General features: G+C 50.1%; 1 protein-coding gene across 1 annotated transcript; it reads left to right on the forward strand.

Moving 5' to 3' along the window:
• The first annotated feature begins 1918 nt into the window (after positions 1–1918).
• Positions 1919–17981, forward strand: CATSPER1 (cation channel sperm associated 1). Its single transcript, XM_003419414.2, has 12 exons — positions 1919–3332; positions 4506–4718; positions 5417–5530; positions 5667–5823; positions 6149–6240; positions 6364–6507; positions 6678–6741; positions 6876–6948; positions 7103–7163; positions 8529–8604; positions 17708–17822; positions 17955–17981. Exons 1-12 carry the CDS (start codon positions 2054–2056, stop codon positions 17979–17981), a joined length of 2415 nt encoding a protein of 804 aa, XP_003419462.1. The 5' UTR covers positions 1919–2053.
• The last annotated feature ends 1370 nt before the right edge of the window (positions 17982–19351 follow it).

A 19351-nucleotide genomic window follows, 5' to 3' on the forward strand; every position in this document is an offset into this window, starting at 1 on the left:
CTGCTCACACCTTTAGGCCACACCTACATATAAGGTACACTGGGAAAAGTAATCTCCAGTTGGGAGGCCATGTGCCCAGGAAGAAAAAGAGGACAGATTTGTGGGGCAACTAGAAGTCCTACCACAAATTGCCTTCTTGTCTGCTGCTGGCAACAGACAGTGAGCTGCTTGAGGGCAGGATCTGGGGCTCTTTCATCACTGGACCCCGGTGCTCAACGCTGGTCTAGGCTCTGGCCTTGGCTACAGCTCAAGAAGCAGCTGTAGTCAATGGAGTGACCAAGAAGCTTCCAGAAGATCTGCTCTGTGCACGAAGGGAGCCAGTGTCCAGGAAAACCTTGGCAGTGGACTTCAGGAAGAAGGACAGCATGGTGGTTAAGGGTGCAGACTTTGGAGCTATTATTGATTGTAAGTCCTCATTCATTGAGCAACTCATTTACCCTCTCTGAGCTGAAGCACCTTCATCTGTAAAATGGTACTAATGATGGCCACCATGTGGGGCTGTTGTGAGGATTAAAGCAAATGTGTGTGAAATGCCTGGCACTGTGCCAGGCATATAGTAGTTTCCCAGTGAATGATAACTGATTGATTTTAGTAATAACTGAGGAAGGGAGTTTCCAACCCTCCCAATCAATGGTCAAAGAGAGAATAGTAATAACAATTAACACTTACTACACTGTTACTCACAGGAGAGAGATGTGGCAGTCTGTTTCCGTAAAGATTTACAGCCTTGGAAACTCTATGAGGCGGTTCTACTCTGTCCTGTAAGGCCACTCTGAGTCGGAATCAACTCTACAGCAACAGGTTTGGTTTCGGTTTTGGTTTGGTCTGCTGTTACTCTAATTTTCCTTGGTTCATACTTTGTATGTTCCACATTCCAATTACTAATGAATGTTTGCTGCTGTTACTTCTCACTTTGAGTTGTGCCACATCAGAAAATGAAGGTTGGTCCCAAAAGCTCTACTCTACCTGCATCATTCAGGTCAATTCTCCTTTGAGAAATCAGCTGTTCCCCAGTCATATTTTGCACGCCTTACAACCTTGGGGGCTCATCTTCCAGTGCTATATTGGACAGTATTCCGTTGTGATCCATAGAGCTTTGTTGGTTAATTTTTGGCAATAGATTGCCAGGCCTCTGTTCCTAGTCTGCCTTAGTCTGGACGCTCTGCTGAAATCTGTCCACCATGGGTGACCCGGCCATTATCTGAAATATTGGTGACATGTCTTCCACCGTCATAGCAACACACAAGCCGTAACAGTAAGACAAACTGACAGATGGGTGGGAAACCCTTAATGAAATGAATTAACACAATAGCTGCAACAACGTGCTCAAACATACCAATGATCATGAAGATGGTGCAGGATCGGGCAACATTTCATTCTGTTATACACAAGGGCACCATGAGTTGGAGCAAACTCAATTGCAACCAGCAATAACAACAACATGCTGTTACTATAAGCTTTACATATTTTAACTCTTTTGATCTTATCAGGCAGGTGTTATTGCTCCCATTTTACAGAGGAGGGAATTGAAGCATGGGAAGATTAAGCAACCAGACCGAGGTCACACACCCGCTCATGGTAGAGGCAGTAAGTCTTAAATGCAGAGCCAGCTGGTATCTAGGTGGGACTGGGGCTTGACTGCTTGGCCTCTTAAAGTTCTTTCCAACAACAGAACTAAAGCAACTGATGGGAGCCCATGGTGTCGTCCCGGACTTCTTCACCCAGCTTTGCCATTGACCCACATTGACACCTTGAGTCAGTCCCTTACCTTTTTTTTTTTTTTTTGTCCTCTATTTCCTCATTTTACAATGAAACAGACACAAAGATCCTTGATTCTGACTGTAGCCCAGAAGGCATTTGGGAATTAGGCTTGGGAGGGGCCCTGCTGGTGACATCATAGAGGGGTGAGTTCCGCAAGAATAGTCAGCCCTTCCTAGAAGCCCCAGTGCCACCGTCTGCGTTGAGTTCAGCTTAGGTGAGAAGGGAGATCCAGGAAGGGGCCTGTTGGGACCAGGTCTTGAGCTCTCTTTGTCCAAGGGTTCTCAGCATAGTCATGGATCAACACTCGATGCTTGAAAAGGCTCACAATGAGGCAGACACCACTAACTTGGATGTAGTTCCTGGCCCCCACTCATTATCTCCACACCACAGGCCAGGCCATGGTGGGGTCCACCACCATCACGAGTCCCATCCCCATAGTGTGTCCCCTCATCATGGCGAATACCACCACCATGGTGAGTTCCATGACTTGAGTGACAATGTCTTCTCCCGCCACTCCCACCACCACAGTGAGGCCCACTATAATGGCAGAGCCTATCACCCCTATGGTGGAGTCCATCAGCCCCGTGACAAAGTTCAACCCCTTAACCTGAATCTCTCCCAAGGCCTTTTTCCCTCCTTGCATTCCTATGGTGAGGACCACTCTCATCACACTGATAGTGAATACCACCATGGCAACAGGATGTATTGCCACAGCGACTCCCACCCCCACAGTGGGTCCCATCGCCACAGTGCGTCTCACCACCACAGTGGGTCCCACCACCGCAGTGGATCCCACTCCCACGGTGGGTCCCCCCACCACAGTGGGTCCCACTACCATGGTGAGAACTTATCCCACCACCCCTATGGTGGATACTACCACCATGGTAGGCTTCGTCGCCACAGTGAGGCCTACTGTCATGGTGAGGCCCACCAAGATGAAACACATCACCGAGATGAGCCTTACCGCGATAAAGAGTCTGACCACTCTGGTGATCTCCGCCACCGTGGTAGGTTCCATCACCGTGAAGGCTACCACCATGGACGGCCTTCTCACCATGAAGAAGCCTATTCCCACCAGTCCAATGGGGGGTCCTACTACAGTGGCTCGCATCACCCCCATGGTGAGCACTACCCTGGTGAGTACCACCCTAGTGAGTACCACCGCGGCAAGCGTCCCCACCATGGTGAGCATCACCACCGTGGTGAGCGTTTCTACCATGGTGGGCACCACCATGGACAGCACCGCCACGCTGAACCTCATTACCGCGAGCATCTCCAGAGTCCTCAAACTTACGTGGATTACCCCCATCAGCACCGCTATGGGGATTACCTTAATGGAGCCTCCCAATTATCTGGCACATACTCATCCTACAGCAGGGCCATTCCCTCCATCAGCTCTGTAACAGCCCTCCACCATGGTATGCCACGCACTGAGCACTCAGGCGATGCTCAGGCCCACAGTGCAATTCACTCATCCGGCTCCCAGGCCTCCAGCAAAGTCCATCCCCAGGCCACTTCCACCCCAGAAATGGAAAGCTGGTCCGAAGATAAGCAGTTTCAGAAGCGAAAAAGTGAGTCTTTGCCCAGCCCTCCCCCACCCTAAATCCTGCTGCCTGGCAGACTGAATCCAGGGCCTTCAGCAGACCATGTATATTCTATTGGCCATTCCCTCGTGTGGCTGTTCATTGCCACGTCTTTTATTCCTTAAAGTTTGTACCCTTCCAAGCTGTAAGTCATTTGTTGACTCACTGCTTTATTCATTCACATGTTCATTTCTTAAATATCTGCTCTTGTCTAATATGCGTGTCTGGCCTGCCTGGGCCTTGGCAGCCAGGGAAGGATCTAATACAACCCCTGCCCTCTAGGGGCTCCAAAGCTGAGGATGGTCACTTAAACAATCACAGGCCATCCAGCGATGGAGGCCTGTCCTCCTCCTTTTTAGAGCATTTGTCACGGTAGACATATCTGTCCATATTTCCACCTCAACACTGTAAGCAGAAACCCCGGTGGCATAGTGGTTAAGTGCTACGGCTGCTAACCAAGAGGTCAGCAGTTCAAATCTGCCAGGCACTGCTTGGAAACTCTATGGGGCAGTTCGAATCTGTCCTACAGGGTCACCATGAATTGTAATCGACTCGATGGCAGTGGGTTTGGTTTGTTTTTTTGGTTTTAAACTGTAAGCTTCTTGAGCGCAGGGAACGGGAACAAGTGACTGAATGCGGGCCTTGTACATGAAGGCAGGGAGGGACCTTGGCCTTGAACTCACAGTCCCCCACACTTAGCTCCTAATAGAAGTTCAAGAAACGTGGCAATGGTCTCACGACCAAGGAGTTGTGGGAGTACAGAGGGGGTGAACATCTAATGAATGAGGGTAGGGAAGGCAGGCAAGAGGAGGGGCCTTTCAGCACGGTCTCAAAGGGTGAAGGAAAGCCTCCCAAGAGAACAAGTGGGAAGAGGAGTGGGCTTTCCATGCAGAGGTTGCAGTCCGAGCAAAGGAGGGCATGGAGTGTGGGAGCATGAGCCCCCAAGAGTGGCTCAAGCAGACTCTGAATCCCAAACAGGCTGGCTGGTGCCTGCCATGAAGGAGGTCAGGCCTGTGGTCCTGGCAGCAGCACAGAACTAGCACAGGGGTCCCTCAGTGAGCGAGAGAAGAAGGCAGGCAGGCAGGCATGAGCCCCAACCCAGCCTGCCAGGGTGCCTGGGACCCTTGCCCGTTGCCTGCACTGACTCTCAGGCCCTCACAGCCCCCCGGATCCAGCGTACTCACAAGAGACTGCACGCTGGGGACCTGTCCCATTGGCTGTGTGAAAAGTTAAGCCATTTTATTCATTGGCTCCGGAAAAGGCTCCAGTACCTGATCAAGTCCCTGGCCTTTGAAGCCTTCATCTTCCTCATCATCTGCCTCAACACCATCATGCTGGTGGTCCAGACCTTTGCTGAAGTCGAGGTCCGGGGCGGTAAGAGCCAAGGAGCCCTGGTCACTTGGAGGAGGCCACACACACTGAGGGCCTTCTGTGGGCCTGACCCAATGCTGGGAGATTTACATACTTATATCGCTTGCTCTTCACCCCTGGGAAGTAGATGGCATTGCCCCTGTGAGAGGTGAGGCTCAGCAAGACATCCCAGAGGTCAAACAGCCACCCAGAGACCCAAGCCAAGCTACAGGATAGGCTGTTCATGGCTATGGCCACCAGGTGGCGCATCAGCTCTAAAAGCACTGCTTTGGGTGGGAAGAGTACTTGGATTCCAGGGTATGTGGAGGGGCTAGGAGACCCTGAGGAAACCCTGGAGGAGGGAGAATGGGCGGCTGGCCCCTAAAGCCCCTTGGAGCAGGGTGAATGAAAGGACCTACCACAGGGCATGGAACCTGAGAAGAGAATAAGAACAATAATAATGGCAATGTTTCTTCCATGCTCAGTGTCAGGCTCTGTTCTAAGAGCTGTGTTAAGCGCATTTAACGTTCACAAAAACCCTATGAGGCAGACTGTTATTATCCCTGTTTTACAGACAAGGAAACTGGCACGTAGTCATGTAGTCACATAGAGCAGAACTGGGGAGGGCCTAGGTGTTTTGGATGAGGTCCCAGTGATGAGAGGGAGGGCAAGGGGCAAGGGGTGGTGGCCACAGCCCTGAGCCAGCCCCGATTTCCCCACAGAGTGGTACTTCATGGCCATGGACTCCATTTTCTTCTGCATTTACATAGTGGAAGCCATGCTAAAGATCATAGCCCTGGGCTTCAAGTATTTTTCTGATTCTTGGAACAATCTAGGTGGGTATGTGTGCAGTGGAAGCTATTGAACTGCCTGGGGGAGGCTGAGGAGGCAAAGGGGCAGGGAAAGGGGTGTTGGCATTGGGAGTGCTGAAGGTCTGGGCAAAGGACCAATCAGACGCTCCTGTGCCCACAGACTTCTTCATCATGGTCATGGCTGTGCTGGACTTTCTGCTCGTGCAGCTCAACTCCTCCTTCTCACGCTCCGTCTACAAACAAAGCATCTATCGTGTCCTCAAGGTCCTCAAGAGCCTGCGGGCCCTGAGGGCCATCCGGGTCCTGCTAAGGTTCAGGTCAGTGTGGCCACAGCAGCCCACCCTCTGTGGGGACTCTGAAGGAGGAGAGGACAGAGGCCTAGGCTCCCAGGGAATCCACTGTGACCTGCTCAAGGGACAGGGGAGGGGAGGCGGCAGACCCCAGCCCTCTTCTGAAGTGTCTCCTGCCCTCTGCTGGGAGCAGTTTCTTCATTCTCCCTGGAGGGGCCAGTTCTCATCCAAGTTACTAACAAATCAGGAACCTCCTGCCTTCGGGGTCAGCTCTGGCTGCGGGCACAGGCTCCCTGAGCCAGGCCCACCCCAGCCTGGCTGACTCAGCTTCCCTCTCCACTTCTGCCCACAGTATCCTCACCAGCCTCCAGGAAGTGACCGGGACGCTGGCGCGGTCGCTGCCGTCCATCACTGCCATCCTCATTCTTATGTTCACCTGCCTCTGTATCCTGTGCCATGGGGGCTGGGGTGGGGACCAGCGGTGCTGGCAGGGAGGGGGCACCTGAGGGCACTGTGGCAGGAGGATAGGACTGTGTGAGCCCCGTTTGGCCCTGAACAGCCAGCCAGTCCTCTTCTCCGTGGTGCTCCGGGCATTGTTCCGCCAATCGGACCCCAAACGCTTCCGGAACATCTTCACCACCATCTTCACCCTCTTCACCATGCTTACCCTGGACGACTGGTCCCTCATCTACCTGGACAGCAGGGCCCAGGGTCGGGTAGCCGTGGGCTGGGGGGAGGGCAGGGTCTGGCCATTCGAGGCTGGTGGGCAGACACTGAGGGCTCAGTTACACTGTCCGTCACTTGGGGCTTATGATGCCTGCCAGCAGGGGTGTGGAAAGGCAGGCTGGCGGCTCACAGTTGGGATGACCCCTCTCTCCCAGGCGCCTGGTACATCATTCCCATTCTGATGATTTACATCGTCATCCAATACTTCATCTTCCTCAAGTGAGAGCCTCCCCCACGCTGTGCCCAGCTTCACTTCTCCTTCCCCACCCTTAGCATCCCCACCCCAGCCCTCTCACTGGGGAGGGGCAGGGCTTCTCCTAGACACCCTCCTTGAGAGCACCCCCTGCCCCCAGCCTGGTGATTGCTGTCCTGGTGGATAACTTCCAGATGGCCCTGCTCAAAGGCCTGGAGAAAGTGAAGCTGGAGGTTCGGAGTCGGGTGGGGCAGGTGGATGAGATCCGGATGGGGACACAGAGGCTGGGCCCTGCCAGTCCAGCTGTGTCCTGAAGGGAAGGGTTGAGGGGGCTCCAGGGATGAGCGGGCATGGGAGCTCAGCAGGACGAAGGCCTTTTCTTCCTAGAGGGCTGCCCGTATCCGTGAGAAGTTGCTGGACGACTCACTGACAGAGCTCAGCAAAGCAGGTGCCACCCCCTGCCTGCCCTGGCCCTACCTGCTGATCTCAGGGTGGGCTGCTCTCTCCTTTTACCTACCCTCCTTCCACAGCCAGAGAATTCTAGCTTCAGTGTTAGCACTTTAGAACCTGAGACTCGGGAGAGCTTTCTGTGGTTAGGACTTTGGTCCAAAGGGCTTTGAGACAACCTCAAAAAGCCAGGTGAACTAAGGATCAATTATTGAAAGACCCATTCGCAGAACAACCAATTAGCCAAACTATGATGCACCAAATGCTTGTTTCTGTCAATAGTTTACAGCAGTTTGTCTTACATGGATTGGTCTCAACTGCTGTTGATGATTTTGTCCACGTATTATACACACTTGTCCAGATTTATCTGACGTGGATCGCGAGTCTATGAAAATGATGTTTCCTGTGCATGTACATGTTCCTCAGAACTTTAGAATCTAAGCTCCGGAATCCTACCCTTATGGTCACCAATGGTCCTCTGAGGTCACCTGGTCCCTCACTGGCGTTCTCCATCATGGACACGCAGTGCCAAATGGCTTAAGCGAAAAAGGCATAATCTATTGGCTCACATTACTTAGCAAGTGGAGGGTGTGTGGACTTCAGGAATGGCTGAATCCAGGGCTCAAATGATGATCGGGACTCAGTCTCCTGTATCTCTGCTTTATAATTCTGTGTGGTTTTGTTCACTGGGAGCTCTTCCCTTGTGGTGGCAAAATGGCCACCTGCAACTCTAGTCCCAAATCCTCAGTTTATCCGTCCCTACGAGTCCCTCGGTGGTTACAAACGGTTAAGCGCTCAACTATTAACTAAAAGATTGGTGGTTTGAATTCACCCAGTGGTGCCTCAGAAGGGCCTGGAGATCTACTTGGAAAAGATCACAGCCATTGAAAACCTCATGGAGCACAGTTCTACTCTGAAACACATGGATCGACTGAAGGGCAACTGGTTTTAGCACCGCAGTTCAGAAATGAGTCTCCTTTTCTCTGAACTATATGCCTGTTTCTGAACCAATCACTGTAGCCAGAAGGATAGGCTGCTCTGATTGGCCAGGCCTAAATCACATGTCCTTGGAGCTGGGGGTAGGGTCAATCTCAGCTGGACAACATGGAAGGGGGGAGCCTCAGGGAAACTAGGGTACTTTTATCAGAAGAAGGAGGAATGGATACTGGCCAGGCAAACAAACAAAACTGCTCTACACTATAGCCCAGACAAGCAGTCTGTTTGGGCCATCCTGGACAGAAACTCTTTTAGCCCCTGTCTGAATATCTCTTATGACTATAGGGTTTTCCCTCACTTCCTTTGCCCTCCACTCCCTCTCTGAATCCAGGCATCTTCTTGATCCTCATCCTTCTTTCTCTATATCCAGAGGCAGAAGAGAAGATGAGTGAAGAGACCATGCGTAAGCAGCTCATTGAGAAGAAATTTGGGAACATGACTGAAAAGTGAGGAGACGTGAAGGGAGGGGGAGGCCTCAGGTCTGTGGGGAGAGGTCTGGAGGCCTGACCCAGGGGTGGGAAGGGGAAGGGCATTGCCTGTCTCTCTGGAAACAGGATGGATCACCACGAGGATACCATAATGGTTCCTGCACCCCCAGGATCCAGGACCCATTACTACCTAGGGAGTCCCACCAGCAGTGTCTACACGGGCCAGGAGAGCTCCTTTGAGTCCAAGGTCCAAGGCCAAGGGCAGGCACTGGGAAGACGTCCTTGGGGGACCAGTGAATCTGTTCATCTCTTTACTCAAGAAGCATCCTTGACCCTTGCTCTGGGCCAGGCCCTTAGAGGGCTCCAAGGACACAAAGAGACTCAGTTCCTGCCCAGAAAAGCCCACCTCTAATGACCTGTGCTGGGCTATGGAGGACAAGGCCAAGGCCAGGGGCCGACTGTGGAACAGACCATCAATTGCTCATATGCAAGTTCAAGCTGAAACTGAAGAAAATCAGAGCAAGTCCACGAGGAGCCAAAATATGACCTTGAGTACCGCCCACCTGAATTTAGAGACCATCTGAAGAATAGATTTGACGCATTGAACAGTAGCGACCAAAGACCAGACGAGTTGTGGAATGACATCAAGGACATCATCCATGAAGAAAGCAAGAGGTCACTGAAAAGACAGGAAAGAAAGAAAAGACCAAGATGGATGTCAGAGGACACTCTGAAACTTGCTCTTGAGCGTCGAGCAGCTAAAGCAAAAGGAAGAATTGATGAAGTAAAAGAACTGAAGTTTTCAAAGAGTATCTCGAGAGGACAAAGCAACTATTATAATGACATGTGCAAAGAGCTGGAGATGGAAAACCAAAAGGGAAGTACATGCTTGGCATTTCTCAAGCTGAGAGAACTGAAGAAAAAATTCAAGCCTCGAGTTGCAATAGTGAAGGATTCTTTGGAAAAACATTAAACGATGCAGAAAGCATCAAAAGAAGATGGAAGGAATACACGGAGTCATTATACCAAAAAGAGTTGGTCGATGTTCAACCGTTTCAAGAGGTGGCATATGATCAGGAACCGATGGTGCTGAAGGAAGAAGTCCAAGCTGCTCTGAAGGCATTGGCAAAAAACAAGGCTCCAGGAATTGATGGAATATCAATTGAGATGTTTCAACAAACAGATGCAGCGCTGGTATGGTTACTCCTCTATGCCAAAAAATATGGAAGACAGGTTCCCGGCCAACAGACTGGAAGAGATCCATATTTATGCCTGTTCCCAAGAAAGGTGATCCAACCAAATGCAGAAATTATAGAACAATATCATTAATATCACACTCAAGCAAAATTTTGCTAAAGATCATTCAAAAACGGCCGCAGCATAGTATCAACAGGGAGCTGCCAGAAATTCAGGCCGGTTTCAGAAGAGGACGTGGAACCAGGGTATCATTGCTGATGTCAGATGGATCCTGGCTGAAGGCAGAGAATACCAGAAGGATGTTTACCTGTGTTTTATTGACTATGCAAAGGCAGTCAGCTGTGCTGATCATAACAAATTGTAGATAACACTGCGAAGAATGGGAATTCCAGAACACTTAATTGTGCTCATGAGGAACCTTTACACAGATCAAGAGGCAGTTGTTCGGACAGAACAAGGGGATACTGATTGGTTTAAAGTCAGGAAAGGTGTGCAGCAGGGTTGTATTCTTTCACCATGCCTCTTTAATCTGTATACTGAACAAATAATCCGAGAAGCTGAACTATATGAAGAAGAACGGGGCATCAGGATTGGAGGAAGACTCATTAACCACCTGTGTTATGCAGACGATACAACCTTGCTTGCTGAAAGTGAAGAGGACTTGAAGCACCTATTGATGAAGATCAAAGACCACAGCCTTCAGTATGAATTGAGCCTCAACATAAAGAAAACAAAAATCCTCACAACTGAACCAATGAGTGACATCATGATAAATGGAGAAAAGATTGAAGTTGTCAAGGATTTCGTTTTACTTGGATCCACAATCAACAGCCATGGAAGTAGCAGTCAAGAAATCAAAAGACACGTTGCATTGGGTAAATCTGCTGCAAAGGACCTCTTCAAAGTGTTGAAGAGCAAAGATGTCACCTTGAAGACTAAAGTGCGCCTGACCCGAGCCATGGTGTTTTCAATCGCCTCATATGCATGTGAAAGCTGAACAATGAATAAGGAAGACCGAAGAAGAACTGATGCTTTTGAATTGTGGTGTTGGCGAAGAATATTGAATATATGTATCATGGACTGCCAAAAGAACGAACACATCTGTCTTAGAAGAAGTACAGCCAGAATGCTCCTTAGAGGCAAGGATGGCGAGACTGTGTCTTACATACTTTGGAGATGTTGTCAGGAGGGATCAGTCCCTGATGAAGGACATCATGCTTGGCAGAGGACAGGGTCAGCGGAAAAGAGGAAGTCACTCAACGAAGTGGATTGACACAGTGGCTGCAGCAATGAGCTCAAGCATAACAACGATTGTAAACATGGCTCAGGACTGGGCAGCGTTTTGTTCTCTTGTGCATAGGGTCGCTTTGAGTGGGAACCGACTCGATGGCACCTAACAACAAAAACAACAACCTGTGCTGGGCTATGGAGGATGAGTAGACTTCAGCTAGGTGTAGGGATAAGGAAGGTCATGGGTGGGGAGACGAGCTGGGATAAAGGCCTGGAGGCCAGATGGTCAATCCTCGATTCCTGGGAGACGTGGCCAGCTAGGCTGAGAGAACTGCGGACTTGTGGCCATGCTAATGACTAGGCGACTTTGGCACAGTCTCCTGGTCCCTGGCTCTCAGGCCTGGCTCCACAGACGTCCTTTACCCTGAAAGCTCGGTCCCACCTCACCTCGTGCAGACAGGCTCCAGACCAGCAGACAGGGAGGGACTGCTGGCATCTTCCAGGCTTTCCATCACCCACAGGACAGAGGCCAAGGCCCTGGTGTGGCATTCCAAGTCCTCCATGACCAGGCCTTTTCCACCCTCCCTAGCATCATTGCAGCCACTACCACCCCTGCACATCCCTTGTTTTATCCATACCATGTTCCAAGCATATCACATACTTCTGTACCTCCAAGCCTTTGCTCACACAGTTCTCTTTGCCTGGAATATTCTCTGGCTGTGATGCCAAGCTCACATATCAAGAGTTTGGCAAACCAAGTTCCAACCCTGGCTCAGCCATGTCTGGCCGAGTGACTTGGTTGCCTTACCTCCAGATTCACTCTCCTGTCCATCTTTCATGCTCTTTGGCCATGACCTTTGTCTAGGACTTGGCCATCTCTGTAGCGCTTTCCTTGGTGGTTTCTTGGCTTCCAGTCTTTTCCCCACTGGTCCACCTCTGCTTGGAGTGTTGTTGTTGTTAGGTGCCATTGAGTTGGTTCCGACTCATAGCAACCCCATGTACAACAGAACCACACATCTACTGGTCCTGTGCCATCCTCATAATCGTTGCTTTGTTTGAGCCCATTGTTGCAGCCACTTTGTCAAACCATCTCGTTGAGGGTCTTCCTCTTTTTTGTTGACCCTCTACTTTACCAAGCATGATGTCCTTCTCCAGACACTGGTCCCTCTTGATAACATGTCCAAAGTACCTGAGATGAAGCCTCGCCATCCTCACTTCTAAGGAGCAATCTGGCTGTACTTCTTCAAAGACAGATTTGTTTGTTCTTCTGGTAGTGCATGGTATATTCAATATTCTTTTCCAACACCATAATTCAAGTGCATCAGTTCTTCTTCGGTCTTCCTTGTTCATTGTCCAGCTTTCGAGTACATATGAGCTAATTGAAAATACCATGGCTTGGGTCAGGCTCACCTTACTCCTCAAGGCGACATCTTTGCTTTTTGAAACTTTAAAGAGTTCTTTTGCAGCCAATTTGCTCAATGCAATGCATCGTTTGACTTCATGACTGCTACTTCCGTGAGCGTTGGTTGTGGATCCAAGTAAAATGAAATCTTTACAACTTCAATATTTTTTCTGTTTATGATGATGTTGCTTATTGGTCCAGTTGTGGGGATTTTTCTTTTCTTTATATCGAGGTGTAATCCATACTGAAAGCTGTGGTCTTTGATCTTCATCAATAAGTGCTTCAAGTCCTCTTTGCTTTCAGCAAGCAATGTTGTATCATCTGTATATCGCAGGTTGTTAATGAGTCTTCCTCCGATCCTGATGCCCCGTTGTTCTTCATATAGCCCAGCTTCTTGGATTATTTGTTCAGGATACAAACTGAATAAGTATGGTGAAAGGATACAACCCTGACATATACTTTCCTGATTTTAAACTATGCAGTATCGCCTTGTTCTGTTCGCATGACTGCCTCTTGGTCTAAGTACTGGTTCCTTGTGAGCACAATGAAGTGTTTTGGAATTCCCATTCTTTGCAATGTTATCCATAATCTGTTATGATCCACACAGTTGAATGCCCTTGCATAGTCAATTAAATGCAGGTAAACATCTTTCTGGTGTTATGTTTTCAGCCAAGATCCATCTGACATCAGCAATGATATCCCTCATTCCACTTGCTCTTCTGAATTCAACTTGAATTTCTGGCAGTTCCCTGCCAGAAACTTGTCCAACATGCGTGACCCTGCTGGTATTTGAAATACTTGTGGCATAGCTTCCAGCATCACAGCAACATGCAAGCCACCACAGTATCACAAATTGACAGACTAGTAGAGTCCCAGTAGAGTAGACCTTATGATTGATTCAAAATGGCCAATACCAGTCCATTTCAGCTCACTGGGAGTGGGCTTTGTTCAATGCTTAAAACCCTACCATGGCTCCCACGACCCTTAAATAAGGTTCAATTTCCTTGCTTTGACCCTTTCTGAGGGTCTCCACCTTTGGGTCATCCATCCTCTGGAACATACTTTCCTAAGGCCCACCCCCAGTCCTCCAGTTATGCTCCCTGCATAAGCCCAAATGACACTTCTTCTGGAAGGCTTTTTCAGTCCCCAGTGCTGGGTGAGGTTTTCCTCCTCTGGACCACTCTTCACCCTGTATTTATATGTATCACAATGTATTGGCTTGCTTCTCCGGCTCTGCCACAGATTGAGCTTCTTGAAGTCAGGGGCTGTGTATTGTTTGCTTCTGTCCTCAGAGCACCTTACAGCATTATTTGCTTTCAGAGTTATTTGATAAATGGATTGATAAGGCAGGCAGGTTGATGAATGGGTTGATGAATGGGTAATTGGGTGGGTGAATGGATGGGTGGGTGGATGGGTAGGTGTTTAGGTGGATGACTGCACTACATGGTGAAGGGGTAGCTATGTAGGTCGGTGGGTAGGTGGGGGGATGGTGGAAGTGTGGTTGGATGGATGGATGGGTGAGCGAATGGATAGGTAGATGGGTGGATGGATGGGTAGATGGTTGAGTGGATGGGTGTCTAGATGGATGACTAATTGCACAGCATGGTAAAAGCATCCATAGGTAGGTGGGTGGGTGAGTAGGTGTGTGGAGGGACAGAGGGGTGGATGGTTGGTGGAATAATAATAGCCAGGGGCTTCTGTGGTCTAGGCAGACTTGGGGACATTTTTATATGTGAAAAAGGAGACACATGATGAAAGGCCACACTCAGAGAAGGTGTGTCCATGGCTGGGGATGGAGGTCTCAGTGATGTAAGTACGTGTAGAGGGGGAAAGCAGGCAAGATGAGCTGGTCCAGTGGCTCTGCAGAGCCAAAAGGCCTAGGGCTGGGAAAAAATCAAATCACACTTTTCTGCAACCAAACTGTAAGACCCAATCAAATCAATTTATTGTCAGTTCTGTTCCCCTCTGTTCTGCTTCTGTTCTGACCCCAGCTGTACATGTAGCACTTCTTCCTCTGACCTTAACCTCCCAGAGCAAGGTCAGAGTTCCCAAGATAAAGAGCACAGTCCTCCAGACTGCCAAGTGGGCCCAAGACCTCAGATGTCAGTTAAAAGCTTGTGTGTCCCCATAACACCCTTACTTCTGACTTGCTGCCTACAAATTTGGGGTTTTCCCACTACCTCTTCAGGATATCAGCCATAAGTTTCCAGGCCCCCTGACTTCTGAACCACTGGCTCCCACTGATCCCTTGGGTTCAGTAATTCACTGGAATGAATCAGAACTCAGGAAGGTGCTATACTTAACGGCAACAGTTTTGTCATAGCAAAAAGGATACAAATGAAGAGACACATAGGGCGAGGTTTGGGAGTGTTCCCAACACGAAGCTTCCATGCCCCAAAGGATACACTACCCTCCCATGTGCACTGATGTCTTTCACCAACCAGGAAGCCCACCATCTTAGTCATCTAGTGCTGCTATAACAGAAATACCACAAGTGAATGGCTTTAACAAAAAGAAAGTTATTCTCTCACAGCCTAGTAGGCTAGAAGTCCAAATTCAGAGTGCCAGGGGAAAGCTTCTATGTAGACTCTGAAAGGAAGTCCTTGTCATCAATCTTCCCCTGGTCTAGGAGCTTCTCAGCATAGGAACCCCAGGTCCAAAGGATGTGCTCTGCTCCTGGCACTACTTTCTTGATGGTGTGAGGTTCCCCTGTCTCTCTGCTCACTTCTCTCTTTTATATCGCAAAAGAGATTGGCTTAAGACACAACCTAATCTTGTAGATTGAATCCTGCCTCGTTAACACAACTGCCTCTAATCCTGCCTCATTAATGTTATAGAGGCAGGATTTACAACACATAGGAAAATCACATCAGATCACAAAATGGTGGACAACCACACAATACTGGGGATCATGGCCTAGCCAAACTGACACACATTTTTGGAGGACACAATTCAATCCATGACATTACACCCTTTGGCCCCCCAAAATTCATGTCCTTGTCACATGTAGAACACATTCACTCCATCATATTGCAAAAGTCTTCAATCAACTCTGAGTCCAAAATCTCATCTTCTGCAAAATTACTCTTCGCCTGTGAAATTTCAAATAAAGCTATCTGCTTCCAAAGTACAATGATGGAACAGGCACAAGGCAGACATTTCTATTACAAATGAGAGAAATTGGAGGGAAGGAAGGGATAACAGGCACCAAGCAAGTTAGCAGAACACATTACATTAGCCCTCAAGCCTTGAAAATAATCCTCTTTTCTCTGAGAGCATTTAGACAATGGCCCTGCCCTCCAGACTCTAGATATTGGCCATGCTCTCCAGATTCTGAGTGGAGGCCCCTTGGCTCCGGGCTTCAGCTCTGCCTTCCAGACTCACTGAAATGGCAAATTTGCTACCTTGAACTTGGGTGGCCCCATTCTCCTAGTCCATCTGTGTGGCGACTTCGCTCTTTGAGACCCCAGAGGTGGTGGCGCTACCCTTTGAGACTGAGGCAGCTCAGCTTCCTGTGTTCCTTGTCTCTCCAGCTTCTGCTTCCTGGTTCCTTGGACTCTTGACCCCTCGGGCCTCATTGCCCAAGTCTGCCCTGCTGGGACTGGTGTTCCAAAGCTCTTTAGCTCAACTGATAAGTGCCTGGAAGCACCCTACTCAGCCAGTAAACTTCGGCTGAAAGGCATTTGGTTCTCTTGCTCTGTGGGTTGGCAAGCCTAGCTCTACCGATATGTGCTTGGAGGCACACCACTCTGCCAGGAGGCCTCCTGCTCAAAGGCACTCAGCTCTCGGGCACCATGGGTCAGCTTTAGCACCATCTCATGCTGGTCACCTGGTTCTGCTGTGCCATTTCTCTGCTGCTGCTTCTCACTGTCTGCACCATCTCCAGTTTAACAGCTCTCCTCACTTCCTTCTGAGCCCTCACCAAAATTGTCTTCAATGTTCGTAATTCCACCAACGTTCTTTTCAAGGCAATCTAGGCTTTTACTATTATAAACCCACCCATTGCCATCAGGTAAATTCTGACTCATAGCAACCCTACAGGACAGAGGAGAACTGCCCCACAGGGCTTCCAAGGAGCAGCTGGTGGATTTGAACTGCTGACCTTTTGGTTAGTAGTGTGAGCTCTTAACCACTGTGCCACCAAGGCTCCACTTTTACTGTTAGGCACTTTAAAATTCTTCCAGCCTCTATCCATTCACAGTTTCAAAACTGCTTCCACATTTTAGGTGTCTGTTAGAGCAGCACCCCACTCTTCCAGTACCAAATTCTTTCTTAGTCATCTACTGCTGCTGTAACAGAAATACCACAAGTGAATGACTTTAACAAAGAGAAATTTATTCTCTCACAGTCTAGTAGGCTAGAAGTCCAAATTCAGGGTGTTATCTCTAGGACAATTCTTCCTCTCTCTGCCAGTTCTGGAGGCAGGTGCTTGTCATCAATCTTCCCTTGGTCTAGGAGCTTCTCAGCACAGAGACCCCAGGCACCACTTTCTTGGTGGTATGAGGTCCCCCTGTCTCTCTGCTCACTTCTTTTTAATATCTCAAAAGAGATTGACTGAAGACACAACCTAATCTTGTAAATTGAGTCCTGCCTCATTAACATTACAGAGGTAGGATTTAGAACACATAGGAAAATCACATCAGATCACAAAATTGTGGACAACCACACAATACTGGGAATCATGGCCTAGCCAGGTAGACACGCATTTTGGGGGGGACACAATTCAATCCATGACACCCATCTAGCTTCTGGGCCCAGAGCCTTCATTGGGGATCTCATTACATAAGCATGATTGATTGTATCATGCCCCTCTCCTTTTTGTTATTGTTAATTGTGATTGACTCAATTCCCCAACTCACCATGATCCCAAGTGTGCAGAATAGAACTGCTCCAGAGGGTTTTCAAGGCTGTGACCTTTCAAAGCCGATCACCAGGACTGTCTTCCAAGGTGCCTCTGGATGGGTCGAAGCCACCAACCTTTCCACTAGTAGTTGAGCGGTTAACCATTTGTGCTTCCTAGGGACTCCTGAGGTCCACTTATATCAATACCTGGTAGTCTTCCTGGCCTGGCCAGCTCCCAATTCCGTGACCTCATCAGCAAAAATCCTTAGGTATGGTCTGGAGGCCTCATTAAAGACACTTCCATCACTGGGGAAATTCCAAGATTTTGAATGTTATCTCCCAAGAATCAAGGACAGAGGTGAAATTCTTTGGGTAAATTTGAACTCTTAACCTCACCCCTGGCCAGGTGGGTCAGCTCAGCCCTGCCCTCCTTCCCCTTCCGGTCCCCAGGCAGAAGAAGCTGTTGTTCCACTTCCTGCAGCTGGGGGCTGGGGTGGAGCATCATCAACAGAAGTTCCGATCCCAGGCATGTGTCATCGATGAGATTGTGGACACCACTTTTGAGGTGAACCAGGCAGGACCAGAGGGGAGGGGCCAGAGAGGGGGAGGACCCTGGGGGGTCAGGCAGGGGATTCGTGAGATCTAGAAGGCAGAGGGGGAGCCGGATCATTCACCTTCCCTGGCCCCCCTCCCACAGGCTGGAGAAGAGGACTTCAGGAAGTGACCTGCACAGAGAGTCTTGCCTCTGGCAAGCTGCAAGTTCCCCCTCCTCTCGGTCTCACCTGGGCAAGACCCCCAGAGTCCTTGTCTCCACAGCTGGGGGTGGTGGTGGGTTGGGACAAGTCCCAGAATCTGCTGGATCAACCCTCTGGCCCCAACAGAGTTTTAAATCTCCAGGTGTCTCCATGTCATCACTGGCTGAGCCGAGGCTTGGGATAGGGGAACTTCTGTGCATGCAGGGGTGTGTGTGTGTGACAGAGTGTGTGTGTGTGTGTGTGTGTGTGTGTGTGTGTGTGTGTGTGACAGACAGAGAGAGAGTATTGCATTTGGAAAAGAGCTCTCCTTGAATTCCCTCCAGCCACAATGGGGCCAGTCCACCTTGCCCAACCTAGCATCCTTAGCAGCAGCCCCAGGGAGCTGCAGGAAGTGACCAGGAGGGAACCGAGCACCCTGGAGGGAACAGAGCAGTCCTGTCTTGGGGAGGAGGCCTGACTGGTCCAGGAGTCAGGAGAAAAAGAACAGGCTGGAACAGCCCAATGCTGTTAGGGTGGGGGACCAGTGGGCTCCAGGATTGTGGCCTCAGAGGCCTGGAACCTGGGCCTACCAGGACCCTCAGCATCTAGAATAAGGGTGGCATCCCAGTAGGGCATCACTGCCATGCGGTGTCCTGCCTAGGTCAGACTGAAGAACTTCAGCCAGGGGAGGGGATGGAGGCTGCGTAAGTCCTGTGGCTCTGGTGGGGGTGGGGTGGGGTGGGAGCAGGAGTGAGGTGCCAGGAATGGAATGAGTCTTTGATAAGAGGGGACACTGTTCCCTGCCCTGACTGCTCTGGGGCTCTAATGAGCCCCTCCTCTTGGCCTAATCTGGGCAGGGTGCCTAGAGCCCTGTCCCCACTGCAGCAGTGGCAGGGGGGGTACCCAAAGCCCTGTCCCCAGTGCCAGGGTAGCAGCGGGGGTGGGGGGGAGGTTCCCATAGTCCTGCCACCGTCATCAGAGTGGCAGGGCAGGGTCCCCAGAGCCCTGTCCCCATGGCCAGGGTGGCGGGGGTGGAGGTGCCCAGAGCTCTGTCCTTACAGCTGGAGTGGCAGAGGGTGTGCTCAGAGCCCTGTTCCCATGGCTGGGGTGGTGGTGGAGCATTGCCCATCTGCCTTCATCCAACAAGCCCTGATCACGGTCCCCAAGTGCCTGGGCCATTGTGGGGCACTGGATACCTGGCACTGAGTCCCTCTCAAGCCCAACCCCAGCTCTGGGGGCTCCCCACCCAGAGGGGCAGTGTTCCACTACCTCAAACACCCATCTCCCCTTTAGTGGAGGTGAGCCCAGGGCGCAGTGCAGGCTGGAGGGAGGCAGGGGTGGGATTCTGGTGGGGAGCACA

The sequence above is a fragment of the Loxodonta africana genome, chromosome 7 (genome assembly GCF_030014295.1).
Source record: "Loxodonta africana isolate mLoxAfr1 chromosome 7, mLoxAfr1.hap2, whole genome shotgun sequence".
Lineage (NCBI taxonomy): Eukaryota > Metazoa > Chordata > Mammalia > Proboscidea > Elephantidae > Loxodonta > Loxodonta africana.